We start from the raw sequence: 20,121 nt of genomic DNA on the forward strand, positions 1-20,121 counted from the left end.
AGTTACAAATACCTTTCCCTTTTAAAAATAATAATGAAATTAGCTGATTTTTTTACCACTTGTATTATTTAATTTTTTTTACATTTAAATCTTTGTCCCATTTGAGTTTTTCCTGGTGTATCATATGGGCTCTGGATATAAGTTTTTCCCCAAAGTCTATCCCCATTGTACCCAAACCACTTTCTTAAAAGTCCATTTTTGATGCACTTATTTAGAATTTTACTTTCATTATATTAAATTCCTATATGAGTTGAGATCTGTTTCTAGACTTAATGTCAGTCTATTCATAAATCAATATTATATTTCTTCAGTGTTGAGACTTTATGGTGCATTTTAGCTTATGAGGCTAAGCCTCTGTTATTGTGTTTCTTTGTTTCAGATTCCCAAGCTACTCTTGCTTATTTTTCCATAAAAACTTTAGAATCAGGTTTTATAGTTCAATAATTCCATTAGTATTTTCATTATCACATTAAAATTATGAATTAACTTAAGGAGAACTGATATATTGGTGGTGTTAGGTCTTCCTATTCAATAATATGAGATATATCCTTTCAAATTGTTCAAGTCAGTTTTTGTGACATTCAAGTGTTTCATTTTATTTTGAAGCTATTTTTATTTAGAAATTATTATTTATTTTGAAACTCACAGGTAGTTGTAAAAATAGTACAAAGCATCATGTGTACCCTCACCCAGCATCCCTAAATGGTGAAATCTTATATAACTGTAACATAATATTAAAACCAGGAAACTGACATTGGCTTACTGCTGTTAACCAGACTACAGACCTTAGTTTGTTTTTATTTTTCAGTTAATATATGTTAAATTTTTTTAACTGAATTTGTTTGTGTGTGAGTGTGTGTGTGTATAGCTCAATATATCTGCTATTTTTTATATGCTGTTACCTTACCAAATAGTTAGCTAAATGTACTGGCTATTATTTCTTTTTTTCTTTTTTTATAAATTTATTTTTGGCTGCATTGGGTCTTCATTGCTGCGTGTGGGCTTTCTCTAGTTGCAGAGAGCGGGGGCTACTCTTCAATGCGGTGGCTTCTCTTGTTGCGGAACACAGGCTCTAGGCGCATGGGCTTCAGTAGTTGTGGCACGGGGCCTCAGTAGTTGTGGCTCACGGGCTTAGTTGCTCTGCGGCATGTGGGATCTTCCCAGACCAGGGCTCAAACCCGTGTCCCCTGCATTGGCAGGCGGATTCTTAACCACTCTGCCACCAGGGAAGTCCTATTATTTCTAATACAATGTAAAAAGAACTGGTAATATTGCTCTAGGAAGTTTTACTGTGACTGGGTAGACAAATACTGGAGTTCAAATGTCACCAAAAGTGAAGGATCCTATGTTTAACATACCTTTCAATCAGGACCTCTTGAAAGACTATACTCTAGGATAAAGGACAAACTGAAAATTGATAAGGTCTTTTAAAAACTTAAACCTATCCTTAAATCAGCTAAATTCCTGCTTGGTTTACAGGGAACTGTTCATATTCTACCTTCCTTAATAAAGCTATTGTAAAATATTTTTGGAGTTATTAATGTTCAGAGTCTCTATTATTTTTAGTACACAAAATCTCACATGATTAAAAATAATTATAGGAGTTATAAGAGACAGAGTCAAGAGAAAAAAAATGAAATTTAAATACTACTACAGAATATTCAGATACTAGATATCTGACAGACATTTTAAATTTAGAGGATTAATATGTCCAAGAAAACAGATGACAAGATAGAGAATATTATCAGAGAACTAGAATCTATTAAAAAGAAATAAAATTCTATAACAGAAAAGTACACTAATTATAATGAACTCATAGGTGAATTTAACAACTAATTAGACACAGGTGATGGTAGAATTAGTAAACTAGAGCACAGGTAACTGGAAAAGCAGGTGGAAATATTATTAATACATTAGAGTAGAGATCAGTGAAAAAACTTTAGTCTGAAGCACAGGGCATAAAAGCAAATGAAAACAGAAAGTAAAAAAGAATAAAAGATACATGGATATAGTGAAAGGTTTACAATATGTGTAACTGATATCCAAAAGGTGAGTAGATAAGGAATGGAGCAGCAGCAATATCTGAAGAAAGAATAGTTAAGTATTTTCCAAAACCAATGAAAGATACTGTGGTAGATAATCACTCAACATGGCTATCATTGATTCCTCTTTTCCCCCAATACATGCTTGTTGCTCCTGACATCAAGAGATGGAATCTAATCACCCTCTTTTTGAAACATGACTTTTTTGACAAATAGAATGCAGAAGAGTGACATTCTTGGACTTTCAGCCTAGGTCTAATGAAGCCTTGCAGTTTATGCCTTGTACCTTATGCCTGGGTCTCTTAGAACACTAAAACTTGGGATGTTCCCTTTTGGAATTCTTGCACTTTGTTAGCAGACGTTTAAGTTACATAAAGAAGCCTCTATGACCAATCAACAGCCCCACCTAGGCTCCTAGCAAAATTTAGCCTAAATTGTCAGCCATCTAGGAAATCTAACCCAGTCATGCTATCAGGTGACTCAAATGTTATGTGCCATCTGACCATAAGCTCAAGAGAAACCTTAAGCAAGAACTACCCTGTTGAGCCCAGTCAACTCACAGAACCATGAAAGATAAGGATAAATTGTTGTTGTTAAGTGATTAAATTTGGGATGGTTTGTTACTGTTATGGACTGATTTCTGTTCCCTCCAAAATTTATATGCCAAAATCCTAACTCCCAGTACTTTGGAATGCCATCATATTGGATACAGGGTTTTACAGAGGTAATTAAGTTAAAATGAGGTCAGTTGGGTAGGCCCTAATCCAATATAACTGGTGTCATTATAAGAAGAGAAAATATGGACACAGACATTCACAGAGTGAAGACAATGTGAAGACTCAGGAAAAGATAGCCATCTACAAGCCAAGGATATCTGGAACAGACCCTGCCTTCATAGCCATCAGAAGGAACCAACCCTGCACCAACTGTACACTTCTAAATAACACATGGTTTAAATGAAAAATACATTGAAAGGCATATTTGAATTGAAAGTATGAGTAAAAATATATATCAAGACTTCTGGGATGCAGCTAAATTTATACTTGGATAGAAAAGGCATATATACCAATAGACAGAAGATATAGGTGAATAAAATAAAATACTAAAAACATAGAAGTAAAATGATAGAAATTATAAAAATAAAAGCAGAAAGATTTGTTAGTCACACACACACACACACACACACACAGACATTCAATTTTTAATTTAAAACATTCTCACAAAGAAATTCTAGGCCCAGGTACATGACAACTGAGTTCTTCCAAAGATTTAATTTAAAGATAATACCGGGCTTCCCTGGTGGCGCAGTGGTTGAGAGTCTGCCTGCCAATGCAGGGGACACGGGTTCGAGCCCTGGTCTGGGAAGATCCCACATGCCGCGGAGCAACTGGGCCCGCGAGCCACAATTACTGAGCCTGTGCGTCTGGAGCTTGTGCTCCGCAACAAGAGAGGCCATGATAGTGAGAGGCCCGCGCACCGCAATGAAGAGTGGTCCCCGCTTGCCACAACTAGAGAAAGCCCTCACACAGAAACGAGGACCCAACACAGCCATAAATAAATAAATTAATTAAATTTAAAAAAAAAAAGCTTGCCTTCAATTTAAAAAATAATAATAATAATAATACCATACCTCCATAAATTAGTCCAGATATTAAGAGAAGAGGAAATATTTCTCAACTTATTTTATGAAACCAGAGTAACATTGATGCCAAAGCCTAACAAGCACATTAATAAGAAGGGAAAATTATAAGGCAACCTTATTCATGAATAAGGTTCAAAAATTCTAAACAAAGTATCAGCAAACTGAATCAAGCAACTAAATCCAATTTATTCCTAGAATAAAGTAGAGGTATCATATTGCAATCATTTCAATAGATGCATCAAATGCATTTGATAAATTTTAAAATTTATTAATTAAAAAAAGTCTTAGTGAACTAGAAATAGAAACAAACTGGCTTATTTTGATAGATGGTACCACTACCACACTTAAGGGTAAATTTACAGCAAATTTTATATCTAACAATAAAATACCAAAAACCTTCATCTTGATGGGCATAAAAAACAAGTATACCATCACTACTTCTATTCAACACTGTACAGGATATCTTTATCAGTGCAAGAGAAAAAAAAATGTATAAGCGTTAGAGAAGAAGAAATAAAAATCATTATTTGCAGATTGTGATTATGTACTGTGGAAAAAGGAACTTCAGAATGTAGTCAGTATTGCTAAGAGAGCTCTTTAAAATGGAGCTGGAAGGCCATTAAGGAAGCAGGGCTTATGCACATCCTCACCAGCTGGAACTATAAACTTTTGAATTGGGCCAAACCACAAATATTCCAAGAACTCTACAAGAAAACCTGCAACCTGTCACAGTAACGAACTTTTCCCTCCCTCTAGTGGTAGCCTTTAGCAACCAATCATGTAAAGATAAAAATAGCTTTGGCTTGCCAGTACCAATCATAATTCTTTTGAAACAACTTTTGCAACCTTGTTGGTTTTTTTGCCTTTATAAACCCCTGTTTTTTATCTCCTCCTTGGAACACATTTTCAACTCTTGCTCAGATCAGTGTCTCCTGAATTGGAATTCTCAGACGCCAAATAAATCCTTTATTTCTTTGCAGCTTTGCTGTGGTGAATTTTGTTCATTATTACATAGAAAATCTGAAGTAATCTACCAACTAACTATTAGAAATTAATATGAACACAGTCGCAGAATACAAGGTCAAAGCAATAAGAATGAATTGCATTTCCTTCATACCAGTAATAAACAACTATTTTATACTATGCTATACTAAATATCAAAAACATCAGTTACCTAGGAATGAATCTAATGAAGGAGGTTTAAGACCTCAACTCTGAAAAAGAAAATTATGAAATATTACTGGAGAAATAAATGAAGATTTAAATAACTGAAGGAATCATACTTCATTGATTGATCAAGAGACTCAGTGTGGTAAGTATAGCAATGCTCCCAAATTGATTCAAAGACATTCCAATCCAAATCTCAGCATGTTTTTTATGGACATTAGCTAGGTGATTTTAATCACCTAGAAATACAAAGGGCCAAGAATTGCCAAGATAATCTCAAAGATGGACTTACAACAAAGACTGATGTAAATATTCACAATAAATACAGAGCAATTAAGACAGTGTAATGTTGGTACTGGGATGCTCAAATAGACCAATGGAAGAGAACAGAGTGCAGAAATAGAACCACATATATAGAGTCTGCTGGTGCATGTCTGTGGGGAAAAGACAGCCTTTAAATAAACGGTGGTGAGTCAATTAGTATCCATACAAAAAAAGATGAACCTGGATCCCAACTTTATACAAAAAATATCATTCCCAGTTGAATTATTGATTTTATAATCTCGTATGAAAATCACATAAGAAATGTCCGCATGACTTTGATTAGGCAAAGATTTCTTAAACAGGACATAAAAATTAAAAATTTATTTCACTCAGAAGATGCCATTATCAGAGTGAAAAGGCAAGTCATAGAGTTGAAGATATTTGTCATGAATATATATGTCAAATGACTCCCACATTTGGAGTATATAAAGAAATTCCGCAAATCAATAATAAAAAAAGACAACCCAATGTAAAAATAGACAAAAGAACAGAAAAGACATTGGACAAAATTGCACATTCCTATGGCTAATGAATAAAGGAAAACATGTTCAATAATATTAATCCTCTGAATAGGGAAATTAAAATTACAATGAAATATCAACACTTACACACCTATCAAAATTGCTTGAGTTTAAAAACAATTAACAATAGACTGCTAGAAGAATGAACTAGTGCAAATACTTTAATAATTTATTAAAAAGCTTAACATACATATACCCTATGACTCAGCAATTCTGCTGTTTATATGTGTACTCAATAGAAATGTATTCATATGTTTTCCAAAAAACAAGTAAAAGAATGTTCATAGAAACAGCAATAATATTAGCCCTAAAGTGGAAACAACATTAACTACAGAATGAACAAATTTTAGTATATTCACACAATGGACTACTATAAAACTATGCTGTACAATATGGTAACTATTACCCATGTGTGCTTACTTAAATTTAAGTCAATTAAAACTAAATAAAATTAAGAGTTCAGTGCCTCATTCACACTGACCACATTTCAAATGCACAATAGGCACATGTGGCTAGAGGCTATATTGGATATCAGAGATATAGAACATTTCCATCATTTTACAAAATCTGATTGGATAGTACTGCTATAGAGCAATGAAAATGAATTTCTGTTATATACAACCATATGAATGACTCTTAAAAGCACGTTGTTGAGTAACGAAATGCAGACACAAATGACTATGTGCTGTATTCTCCTGTGTATGCATAAAGTTCAAACACAGAACAAATTAGCCTATTCACTGCAGAAGTCAGGAGAGTGGTAATCTTTAGGCATTAAGGGTTTAGACAAGAAGGGAGGTGGAGGAGGGGCTTTTGGAATACTTGTATTATCCGTTTCTTGGGCTGGACTCTGGTTACATAGGTGTCTTCACTTTGTTAAAATCCATCAATTTACATTTGCAATTTGTGCACTCTTCTGAAAATATATTATGCTTCAATAAAATGCCTATAAAAATAATATCCCTTGACTCTCCATTTATTATCTATTAGGCAGCCATCAAGCTTATCCTTCTTTTGATCTCTACCCTGTTTACTTCTCCCATTTTTGTTAGTTGTACAATTTCTACTTTATCAAAGCATATTATTTCATTCTATTTTGCCACCCTTATGCTTAGCTTAGTATTTGCCTTAGTTCTAGCATAAATTAATTGCACTTAGTTAAATATATTAGCTAAATATAGGTACTTAAATCTAAGTAGTTTAACATACTTGATGCTTGCCACCAGACCTTTTTTTTTTAATATTTATTTATTTATTTATTTGGCTGCGTTGGGTCTTAGTTGCAGCACACGGGATCTTCGTTGAGGCACGCAGGATCTTTTGTTGTGGCATGTGGGCTCTTCGTTGTGGTGTGCAGGCTTCTCTCTAGTTGTGGCGCACAGGCTCAGTAGTTGCGGCACGTGGGCTTAGTTGCTCCATGGCATGTGGGATCTTAGTTGCCCAACCAGGGATCAAACCCACGTCCCCTGCATTGGAAGGCAGATTCTTAACCACTGTACCACCAGGGAAGTCCCTAGCCAGACCTTTTATCAAAATTTCCCCAATCATATCTTGGTTGGTTACAATTTGCCTTGCTGTCAGTTCTTAAGGAGTATCTAATATCAACATATCCCGGGTACTTCCATATCCAAACTGTTTATAACTGTAGGGCAGTTTGTTGATGATGAAATAATGAGCTCATGTTTTCTTTCCTTGAGGATCTTTTAAGTGTTTCTCCAGTCTTCCGGAGGTGAATGTTGCTGTTGAGAAACCTGATGCCAAACTTTTGTTTTTCCTTTTTTTTTTTAGATGACAAAAGGATTATTTCTGCATCTTTAAATCCAATAATTTTACAACAGTACATCTCAGTGTTGATTGTTCTGGATCAATTTCCCTAGACACTTGATGTGCCATTACAATATGTAGATTGAAATATTATTTTATTTAATTATTTATTCATTATTTATCATTACTTATTATTTCAGTAAACTTTAACTATAGATTTAAATATTTATTGCTTTGGTTTTCTTCTTTGGGGACTGCAATTATGTGCATTTTGGATCTCCTTTTCCTATCTTCTATATTTGCCTATTTTCTCTAATACTTTTTCTTACTTTTATTTTATATTCTCCATCCTCCCCCTTCTATGCCACATACGTGCTTTCTATGTTGTCTTTTCTTCCTTGTGTGCTTTATAATTTAGTATTCATCTACAAATTTTTTCCCATTTATTTCTTTCCTGAGTTCTGTCAGTTTTCATTCCATAGCCTCCTTCATCTAGCTATTTTTCTCTTGTTTTGTGGCCAAGATTGTTTAATTTTTTTAACTTAAACTTACATATAGTTACATTTATATTTTTATCTGATTCATGGTAACATTGTTCTAGTGAGTTTTCACTGTCCATTGTAAAGTAATGCTTAATAATTTTCATTTCTCTCACTATAATTATTTGGTATGTAGGCAGAAGCTTTTCCTTTTCTACTTAATCATTTTGAATGAGATGGGTTTTCTTAAACTATAGGCAGAAAGTTATGGGAATGGAACATGCACCAGCTTTCCAAGCTTCAAAACTGAAGAGTTATCTTCTCTGTTTATATAGAGGAGTTAAATATAGTTCCTATGTGTGGTTATACCTTCTCTGCCTCTGCAAACCTGGCCTGCTTCAAAAGAACTTGTACTGCCAGATCTGGGTTTTCGAGATCTCTTCATATTTATTGTTTTCCAAAGTTATGTATTCATTTGTAGATGGTATTTTGCTGGCACTTTTTTAGATCTGCTATGTCTGGACCCCCTAGGCATTTTGCCAAAAATACTCTGCTTTGACTTATCTACCTCGGTCCTACTCCCAGAACTTCCATCTTAAGGTACAACCCTCTCTTCCTGAGCAGAAATATATGCTGGAGATATTTGAGATCTGTCAATCCTGAGACCCTCTCCACATTCCCTGTTATTCTTTGTAACATCTTTATGAATCTACAAGCTGGTTCCTTGTTCTACTTCAATTTTGGCAATATTTATATGCAATTACAACTCTGTCATTTTTTGTTGATCTCATAATTGTACTGAAACAACAGTATATGTGTGCATGTGTGTTTATGTGTGTGTGCATGCATGTTATATTTTATTCTACTTATTGCTCTCTACAGTTACCAGGAGACATGAGAAGATTCAGAACTAGACTTCTAGAATATTACTATCATCTTTCTCATCTCACTGCTGAGAATATTTGCTCAGAAGTTTCACACGAGCTTTAAATAAGGCATGATCAACATTGTACTGATTATGTTCAATCTGAGCTTTCTCTTCTCCTTGAATTTCTTATCTCAGTTAATGCATTATCATTCATTTAGTTCCCCAGACTGGACAACTGGACATAATTCTAGAGTTTTCCACATTGTATACCAGGAACATCAAATTAATAACCTTGTCCTTTGATCCAAACTAAATATTTCTCTATTATGTTCTATTCTCTCTATCTCTAAATAGAGATAAATTCTAAACTGGTCTCCTAAGTACCTTCCTTTGTTTCCAGTTTTCCCCTATCAGCTTCATCATCCACACTATCTTCAAACTAATCTATCTAAAACACATATTTGATAACTTTTACTTCTGAGGTTTACTCTTTTCAATGGCTTCCAGGTACATACAGGATAACATCATTCATGTTAACATGGCAAAGAAAGCCTCCCATGACCAGGCCCTTACCAAGCTCAAATCTCCCTGTCCAATTTACAACCATGCTACTCTTGTCATAACAAACTCCTTGCCAAGATATTTCACACATTTTTGCCTCTACTTTTCCTACTAATTTTTCCTGTTAAGAACTTGCCGCCAGTTTGCTTGCATTATGAGAAATCACTTACCTTCACAACTCAAGTTGAAGTGCCACACTGTCTATAAGCATTTCCAAATCATCCTAGATAAAAATGACCATTTTCTCCACTTTGTTCCCAGGTCAATCTGTACAAGCTTTAATCAAGGCATTTCTAAGTACTCCCTGCACTCCTTTTTATGTGTTTTTCTCCCCCTAGTAAACTCTAAGCAGCTTGCAGGCAAGGTCCATATTTTACTAGTTTTTGTAGTTTCAGTGCCAGATCTAGGTGAATAAGTAAAAACCTGCTTCACTGTATTGATATGTTAAAGTTTTGTCTCCCATCTAAACTGCAAGTTCATTGAAGTCAGAGACCATATGTGCCCAACTCAGATTTTTTTGCATATATTTATTCATGTTTTTTAGTCTGTTTACCTAGGGGACAACAAATTGCTCCTGATGACCTAAAGGTTTATGTTAGCCTTTTGAAAAAAATAATTTGAAAATAATGACCAATTATTCTGCTACTATGATAAAAACAAATGTTAAATATATTTCATATATTCAGGAAGAACAAATGAATAACAAATGTTGGTTTAATTTAGAATAGTAATAAACTTATATATTGAAATTCCAAAATTCTAGAAGTTATTTTGTTCCTTTGTTGATGACACTGATGTTTTCTCATAGTCAAACTGGCTAATATAGAAGTAAATAGTCAATAAACATCTATAACCAATGAATCAACATTGTAATCACATGTGTTATAATTAAGATTTTTTTCCTATATTTATGAATTTTTCAGGTGTGTTAAATTAAGTAAATAAATTTAGTTTTAAGTTAAACTAAATGTTATCTATATACATACTTTATGCAAATAAATTAGTTAAAATAGAGAATTAAGCATATATGTGAATTTTGAAAATATAACAATTTTCCCCTCTAGCAGTTGCTACCTTGAAACAAAAGCATAAATCATTTACTACAATATTCTAAAACCTTCCTAAACTTGTCTTTCATATGTATTAAATGAATAATGATTATGAATAACATATACACACCGAAGGATGGTCAGGATGCTTGGTATACCAGCAAAAGCAGAAAATACAATTGTAGAAAAGATAAAAGCAATGAACAAAGGTAATTTATAGCACTTTGAATCACATGTCCCATGTCTAGCGTCAATAAAATCACCTTGATTATCTGAGGTTGTTAATCCTTCTTTAATGCAAGAACAATTGTAATATGTCTATGAAAATGAAGACAGGAAACAATCTTTTAGAAATATAGTCATAAGACAAAAACTCTTATAATTGTAAAATAAAAATTAAATCAATAACTGCAGGGAGACTACACAGTTTTATTAGTAAATATCCTTATATTAAATCTGCCATTCATAATTTACAAATGAACCACTAATGATAAATAAGATCAAGGTATTTTACCTAACAAAGAATTGTGTATGTGTATATATAATTGTAGTTACTTAGGAAAAATTCTATTAATTTAAGAAATTTCACTAAAAATATTTACATTTAATTGTACAAATAATTGTTGGAGAGAGATATAGATTAAGGACAAACAAGGAAAATGTAATGAATAAAGTGGAATTTTAGCTGGGATTTGAAATACGGAGTTACCCAATCGTAGACAGTTTTAGAACTATGCTGCAAAGGCAAGACTTTATTTTGTATGTGATGATGACAGGGCTGTTACCTATTAGGCAGAGTAGGCACAGTGTACCTAGGAACCACAATACTTTCAGAACCAAAAAAAAAGGTTTTAATTTTAGTGTCTTTTAAAATCAGAGAAAAAATAAATATCATAATAATGAATATATTATAATGCATCCAGCCTGGATCATATTTGTCTTTACGCCAATGCAATTGTACATTAAATCAATCTCTCTCTCTCTCTCTCTCTCTCTCTTTCTTTCTTTTTTTAAGTGAAGGAAGGGGTTTAAAAAGGCAAAAGTGCCTAAAGCCAACATAAGTCATAATGTAGTCCCTAATGGGAACGAATGAAAACTTGGGGTTGTTATATTATTATTGATAATTCAAGGAAGATGAATAGGTGATATTTTCTAAGAAGAACTAAACAGAGTTGGAGATACAGAGACCAGTTAGCAATTTGTTAATCTATTGAAAAGATTCTAAATTAAATAATAATAATAATTTTAAAAATTCAGTAGAAATATTAAACTAAGTTACCAGTGAAGGAATGAGAGGAAATAAAGATGGCTTGAACCTGGGTGATTCAGAAAATGATGGTACAAAAACCATGTCGTTGTTTAGGGAAGCTGCTAAGTGGTTACTGGATATATTAAACAAAAATAGAAATATCTAAATAGCAAATCATTCATTCTACCTTTTTTTTTTTATAATGCCTATGTGCCAAACATCATTCTAGGTATTGTGAAAACATAGTAAGCAATACAATAGAAATCCCTGCCCTAATGTAGGAAATTTTTTACTTGCATGACATAGGCAATTTTTTTAAAAAAAGAACCTTTAATGGAGCACATGGTGACGAATACTATGGAGGAAAAAATAAAGTAAGGAAAAAAAACAGGGATTATAGAGGTGAATTTAGCATGATCAGGTAATGCCACAATGATACAGTGATATTTGAGCAGAGATTTGAAGAAGGTAAGGGAGTGAGCCATGTGGTTACCTGAAAGAAGTATATTCCAGGTGGGGAAAACAAAACAGAAATTGAAAAGCCTTGGGACTGGAGCTTGCTTGACAAATTCAAAGAAAAGCAAGGAGAAAAATTTGGTTGAATCAGAGTGAACATGAGGGAAACTAAGAGAAAATAAAATCAGAGTAATGAGGGAAGGATTTATATAGAAACTGGTAGGTAATCGCAAGAGCAATTTAAGAACTTCAGTGTTCATTCTTAGTAATGTGAAACCATTAGAGGGATAGATGTATAAATGGCATTTTTTAAAAGATCACTCTAGCTGATATATTGAGGCTACTGAACTGTGAAAGCAAGGGTAAAAGCAGAGAAAACAGTTAAAAAGCTCTTGAAGTAAGATGCAAGTCATTGGTGACTGGGGCCCGGGTATCAGAGAAAATGATGAAGATAGTCAGATCTAGCATGTATTTTGAAAGTAGATTTGAAGGGTCCTAGGGTAAGAATGGTTACCAGAAGGAGAAAGTCACATGGAGAAGGCCTCCCTGAAAGAAATTAAGACTTGCAGGCAAGGGAGGCAGTCAGTCCATGGCTCAGAGAGGGAACCAAGAAAATAAACACAACGACTTCACTTTTCCCCCCCATCTTTCTGACTTTCTATCAAGACTCCTTATTATCTGAGTCTATATGATAATAGAACTCTCATCCTATAGTTTGGTCTCTTGGAACAGTGAGCAGGGTAGAGAAGGTGAAAAGTGGATCTGGAGGTCAGAAAAAAGATATCCAGTACAACAAATAATTGCAGACCATAGAACCTAAGATGACTAAGGGGAAAAGTGAAAATGTGAAGAAAGTTTAGTGAACAGATGGTAGAATCACAAGATATTAGGCTCTGGAAGGGCTGAAGAACTGTAGAGTTATATCCAAAGAGATACAACCAAAATGGGAAAAATTATATTAAAATGAAATAGTAAAATATATTCAATTCAAATAATAAAAGAAGATAGATCTAAGTCTACCATATCAATAATTATAATAAATGTCAGTTGTCTAAAAACTCCAATTGAAAGACAGACATTAACAGAATTGAGGAAAAAGCAAAAGCGTATTATACCTTGGCTACAGGAGACACTTTAAACATAAAGACACGAACAGTTGGAAAATAAAATGATAGAAGTAAGATAAACCATGAAAACAGCAAGAAAGCTTACAGTGACTGTTTAATATATAAAACAGACTTCAAGACAAAGAGTATTATCAGAGATAGAAAGGGACATTTTGTAAAGATAAAAGGAACAATTCATCAAGAAGCTGTGACAATTATTAATGTGTATGCACACAATAAGAGGGTCTAAAATACATGAAGTCAAAATAAAGAGAGAAATAGACAACTGTATAATTACATTAAGATATATTTTTCATATATACTGTTCAGAATTTCATATATTATTACAAGGTATGCAAAATGACAAGAATAATTGGCTTAAAATTAGGAGAAGAACAAATATAAGTAGACTACTACAGATAGTAGACTTAATAGCAAGAACTTTAAATAGTTATGATTAATATTTTCCAGAAAATAGAGGGTAAATGGATAAAATATCTTAAATGATGTGGAATTTCACCAGGGACTTGGATTCTACAGACACATAAATGTTAGAATGGAAAAACACAATGAGTAAACTTACAACCTCAGTAATGGGTTTAACAACAAAGCAGACATGGCAGAATACAGAAATAGTAAGTGGAAGACAGGTCAACAGAAAATATCTACATTTAAACAAACAGATAAAAGGAGATGGAAAATAGAGAAAAGAGCAAAAGAGTATGGGACACAGTAGAAAGGTCTATTTGTAGTCTGCTCTTAGGCAGAATATTAAGATGGCACCTGGGCTTCCCTGGTGGCGCAGTGGTTGAGAATCTGCCTGCTAATGCAGGGGGACACGGGTTCGAGCCCTGATCTGGGAAGATCCCACATGCCACGGAGCAACTAGGCCCGTGAGCCACAACTGCTGAGCCTGCGTGTCTGGAGCCTGTGCTCCGCAACAGGAGAGGCCGCGACGGTGAGAGGCCCGCGCACCGCGACGAAGAGTGGCCCCCACTTGCCGCAACTAGAGAAAGCCCTCGCACAGAAACGAAGACCCAACACAGCCAAAAATAAAAATAAATAAATAAAAACATGTCAATTCATTTAAAAAAAAAAAAAGATGGCACCTAAGATTCCCACCCTGCTATTTTATAAACCTGCATAATCCCTAGATTGATGTGAATTGGTGGATTTTAATCCCCTTACTAAGTTATGTTACATGGCATAGCTGACTTTAAGAAACAGAGGTAAACTTCACCTAATTAGATAATATATAAAAGGAACTGAGCTTTTCCTGAAGTCAGAGATTCAAAGCATGTCATAAGGGAGATTCTGTTGCTAGCTTTGAAGATGGAAGGAGTCATGTGGCAAAGAATGGGGGTGGCCTCTAAGAGCTAAAATTGGCCCTCAGCAGACAGCTACCAAGGAAATAGGGGCTTCATTTTTTACAGCCCAATGGAACTGAATTTGGCCCAAAATCTGAATGACCTTGGAAGTAGATTTTTTCCCAGAGCCTCCAGAAAGGAATGTATTTCAGCCAACACCCTGATTTCAGTCTGTGAGACTCTGAGCAGAGGAACCAGCAATGCCATATCTAGACTTCTGACCTGTGAGCTAATAAATGGGTATTATTTAAAGACACTAAGGCTGTAGTAGTTTGTTATGCAGCAATATTAAACTAATATTTGGTGCCTCCTCCACAACCAATAAAAGAGGAGAAAGTGAGGGAGAAATAATAGCTGAGAATTTTCCAACTGACAGACATAAATCCACGGACTAAAGATATTCTGTGAAACCCTAGCAAAATAAATATAATGAAAACCGCATCCAGGCACATCAAAGTAAAATTGCTAAAAGTCAAAAAAAAGAGAAAATCTTGAAAGCAGCTAAGCAGCCAGAGACATAAAGACAATATAATGACATCTTTCAAACGCCAGGGCACAGTCAGGGGGTGGGGTGGCGGGCGGGCATCACTGCCAATTCAGAATTCCATACCAAGTGAAAACAGTTTTTCTTTTCAGAAATGAGAGTGAAATATGGTTCTTAAGGAAAAAAAAAAAAATCTCATATGAAAACATGGAAATGCAAGGAAGTGGGTAAATATAAGTGCATATTGACTGTACAAAAAACAACAATAACAGTATGTGTCCTTTAAAATATATGGAGAAATAAAATATATGACAAAAATAACACAAAGGTGGGAAATCAGTAAATAAAGTTAAAATATTCTAGGGATGTTTCAACTGGAAGAGATCCTGAAGCCTGGCTTCTTGTAATCCTTAATGCTTTGGACGAGACTGACTTCCCTTCTCTACAGATATGTAGAATGAGGCTCCTGTTGGACTATAGCAGTCTCTGGAAGAAAACCCCTGATACTGCTATTTTATACTGAAAGCCATATCAGCTGCTGAAAAGAGCTAGTCCTAGTGAGAAGATCATGAAGAAAAGCCCAAGATTTCTTTCGTATCTGTATAAGGAAATTTGAAGATCTTGATAGCATGGATAAGAATATGTGGGTCTCAATGAGGCAAAACACTTGGAATATTATCAACATGAAGAGCAGATCTCTATTTTCAGTTTTGGTAAAGCTGTGATTTTCTATAGAAACTTAGGAATCTTCAAAGGTGTAGTATTTCCTACCACTCCTCTTGTAAACTTTTGCATAAGTGTAATTGAAGAGCACTCAATTCTAATACATTTGACCCTTATATTTTGAATACGAACATTTAATCAGAATTATTTCAAAGTTGACATATTTTCATTGAAAAAAGTTTTCCAGAGGGAATTCCATTAACACAATTTAGACACAATAATTTTTTGTATATGGTATTTCTCTAATTTTCATTTTGTTAAAATTATTTTTACTGGCATCAGTTCTTTCCCATTTGAAATTAATGTATATTTTATCCATTAATTGGTTTCATCTGTATCAAATTGTACTAATCATAACTTCTGCTATTGTCAGTTTTCCTTCAGAGCCATTATTTCTTTCAAGGCTAATTGTCCTGGGTAATTCATAACAGATCTAATTTTTGTCAAAAATATTTTATTCTTTCAATTTTTATTCAGCATCAAATGTTATCACACAGTTTGAGTCACTATTTTGTGAATTATTTCATTATTCATTATTAATTATTCCTTAGAGAAATGAAAGGAAATTATAAAGCTTTTTATGAAATAGAAACAATTCCCTAAAAGGGATTCCCCAGAAAAAGGAAGATGGGTTGGAGCTATATAGTGGCTGGCATTTTTAGCTCTTGAATATCCCATGGATCAAAACACCAAGGTCAAGCAGTTCTGCTTTATTCTGTGGTGACAACATGAGATTTAAAAAATCATTTACTTGTCAAAATAAAATGGAGGAGAGGAAGTAAACAGGAGTGTAAATTAAGATTTTCCATAAGTTAATAAATTGTTGAGGATGGGTAACTAACATATGGGAGTTCATTTTGGTTTTCTATTACATTTAAAGTTTCCCACAGTAATATATTTTAAAGATTTTAAATATCATTTTAAATATATTTTAAAATATATAAATCATTTAAAACATGTAATAGTTTTTAAAATATATAATACATATAAATAACCATTTTAAATTTAAAAATTTTAAAGAATCATTTTAAACATTTAAGAAGAAAGATTTTTTAAAGGGTATATAATCTTTTTAATATTAATATTCAATTAAAAACTGAAGATATATTGTTAAATAGTAGGCCAGTGAAAATATGACAACGAGGAACTAAAGTTGGTCAGGCATGCTAATATACTGTAATAAAATGATCTGTGTGTAACAGGAAAGAGAATATTGTTATGTACGTACTAATAAATAAAGTACTAATAAAGTACTTCATTGCCTGCTAAGGAAGATGCTATAATGCCCATGGGTCAGGAAATATCCTCTTTGTTGCTCTCTTCCCCTCGCAAAGACTAGACAAAGAGAGGGGAGGGAGAAACACAGAATTTTTAAAACCTGCGTCCCTACTTCACTCCCAATTCTCACAAGTCCTATGTATTGTGATCACATGAAGCCATAATTTAAGAAAAATTTAAGAAAGGGGAAAATAAGAGGGGGAAAGGATTTTATAGAGAGCAGGAGTAAAATATAAACATCATCTATAAGTTGCACTTCTTAATGGAGAGGAGGAAGCAGAGAAAAAGATAATTACCTTGTGATTCTTTAATGTTTTAGAATATGTACAACCTGCAAAGCAAGGAGAAAAATATCCAATATCATTTCTTCCACATGTAGCAGAATAAAATGAAGATGAGCATTTACAATGAGAATTGCAAGGAGCTGTCAGGTTTCCCAACTGCCCTGTTCTGTAAAAGAAGAGATTGAATGTAATTATAATACAACTGTATTATCCTTATTAATGTATACACAAAGATATCAATGAGATCAATAAAATATGATTATTTAAATAATTTTAACAGACTTACGTATAACAGATATACAATAAACTGTACATTTTTAAAGCATACAATCTGCATACACTTGTGAAACCATCACTGCAATCATGTTAACAAACATAATCATCACCCCCAATAGTTCCCTCATGCTCCTTTGTAATTCCTCCACCCCCTGGCATCTGCTGATCTACTTTCTGAAACTGTTCATTAGTTGGAATTTCATAGTGCACTAGGTGCACTTTCTTTGTCTGGCTTCTTTCATGCAGCTGGTCTTTACATGGTCTTTGTATGGTCATATGCTTCCATGTCTCTTGGATAAATATTAAGGAGTAGAATGTTTGGATCATACGGTAGGTGTTCATTTAACTTTTTAAGAAACTGTCAAACAGTTTTCCAAAGTGATTGTGCTGTTTTGCATTCTCACACGCAGTGTGTAAGATTTCAATTGCTTTCTATATTCCTTGCCAACACTTGAAATAGTCAGTCTTTTTAATTTTAGACATTCTAACAAGGACACAGTAACTTCATATTGTGGTTTTTAATACGTATTTCCCTAATGAATGATGTTGGACATCTTTCCATGTGCTTATTTTCCATCTGTATCTATTATTTGGTTAAATATCTGTTTAAATCTTTTGCCCATTTTTGTGGATATTACTAAGCATTGAAAGTTCTTTATATGTTCTAGAAACTAAGTTCTTTGTTAGATTTATGATTTTCAAATATCTTCTCACAGTCTATGGCTTGTTTCTGCATTACCTTAATGGGATCTTTCAAAGAGCAGATGCTTTTTATTTTAATGAAGTCAAATTTATCAATATATTTTTTTATGTATCACATATCTGGTGTCATAACTAAGAAATCTTTGCTGAACCCAAGTTCACATAAATTTTCCTCATATTCCTGGAATTTTATATTTCACAATTACATCTACAATCCATTTTGAATTAATTATTTACATGGTATAAGATATGGATCAAAGTTTGTTTAAATATAGAGATCTAATTGTTCCAGCATCATTTGTTAAAATGACTGTATGTTCTCTGCTAAATTGCATATGCACCCTATCAAAAATCAATTATCTATATATGTGTGTGCTTACTTTTAGACTCTCCATTCTGTTCCACTGACTTATTGGTCTATATTTACACCAACACTACTTTCTTGATTATTGTAGCTTTATAATAAGTCTTGAAATCAAATAGTGTTAGTCCTCCATGTTTGTTCTTTAGAATTGTTTGTGGTTTTTCTAGATCCTTTGCATAACTATATGAATTTAAAAGTCATTTTTCCAATATCTAAAAACAAAAGCTTGTGGGATTTTGATTGTGATTACATCACATACATACATCAATTTGGGGAGGATTAACATCTGAAAGATACTGAGTTTTGTAACCCACAAATATGGGATATCTCTTCATTTAAATATTTAGGTCTTTAATTACTGTCAGCAATGTTTTACAGTAATCAGTGCATAGGGCTTTTACATCTTTATCATATTTATCCTTAAGAATTTCTTTTTCTTGATACTATTGTTAATGGTATTGTTGTTTAATATCAATTTCAAGTTGTTTGTAGGTAGTATATAAAATGCCATAGAGTCTTATATATTAATCTTTTCTTCTACAGTATTTCTTTTTGTTTGATAGTATTAACATTATTTTTTAAGTTTTTTCCAGAATTTATTGAGATATAATTGACACAGCACTGTATAAGTTTAAGATGTACAGCATAATTATTAGACTTACATATATCATGAAATGATTATCACAATAAGTTTAGTGAACATCCATCATCTCATATCAAAACAAAATTAAAGAGAAAAAATTTTTTCCTTGTAATGAAACTCTTAGAATTTACCCTCTTAACAACTTTCATGTATGACATACAGCAGTATTAATTATATTTGTCATGTTGTACATTACTTCCCTAGTACTTATTTACCTTATAACTGGTAGTTTGTGCATTTCGACTGCCTTCATTCAATTCCCGATCCCTTAACCCTCTGCCTTTGTTAACCACAAATCTGATCCCTTTTTCTATGAGTTAGTTAGTTGGTTGGTTGGTTGGATTTAACATCTTTATTGGAGTATAATTTACAATGGTGTGTTAGTTTCTCCTTTATAACAAAGTGAATCAGCTATACATATACATATATCCCCATATCTCCTCCCTTTTGTGTCTCCCTCCCACCCTCCCTATCCCACCCCTCTAGGTGGTCACAAAGCACTGAGGTAATCTCCCTGTGCTATGTGCCTGCTTCCCATTAGCTATCTATTTTACATTTGGTAGTGTATATATGTCCATGCCACTCTCTCACTTTGTCCAAGCTTACCCTTCTCCCTCCCAATGTCCTCAAGTCCATTCTCTATGTCTGTGTCTTTATTCCTGTCCTGGTTCTTCAGAACCTTTTTTTTTTTTTTTTTTTTTTAAGATTCCATATATATGTGTTAGCATACGGTATTTGTTTTTCCCTTTCTGACTTACTTCACTCTGTATGA

General features: G+C 33.5%; 1 protein-coding gene across 1 annotated transcript in view; it reads right to left on the reverse strand.

The window, feature by feature from the left end:
• Nucleotides 1-20,121, reverse strand: part of SLCO6A1 (solute carrier organic anion transporter family member 6A1) — a 106,014-nt gene that overhangs the window by 11,600 nt on the left and 74,293 nt on the right. The window contains exons 4-5 of the mRNA XM_061188024.1: nt 17,377-17,530; nt 10,548-10,735 (exon numbers count right to left, since the gene is read on the reverse strand). Coding sequence (XP_061044007.1) covers nt 10,548-10,735; nt 17,377-17,530 — 342 coding nt within the window. The remainder of the gene's footprint in view (nt 1-10,547; nt 10,736-17,376; nt 17,531-20,121) is intronic.

The sequence above is a fragment of the Eubalaena glacialis genome, chromosome 4 (genome assembly GCF_028564815.1).
Source record: "Eubalaena glacialis isolate mEubGla1 chromosome 4, mEubGla1.1.hap2.+ XY, whole genome shotgun sequence".
Classification (NCBI taxonomy): Eukaryota; Metazoa; Chordata; class Mammalia; order Artiodactyla; family Balaenidae; genus Eubalaena; species Eubalaena glacialis.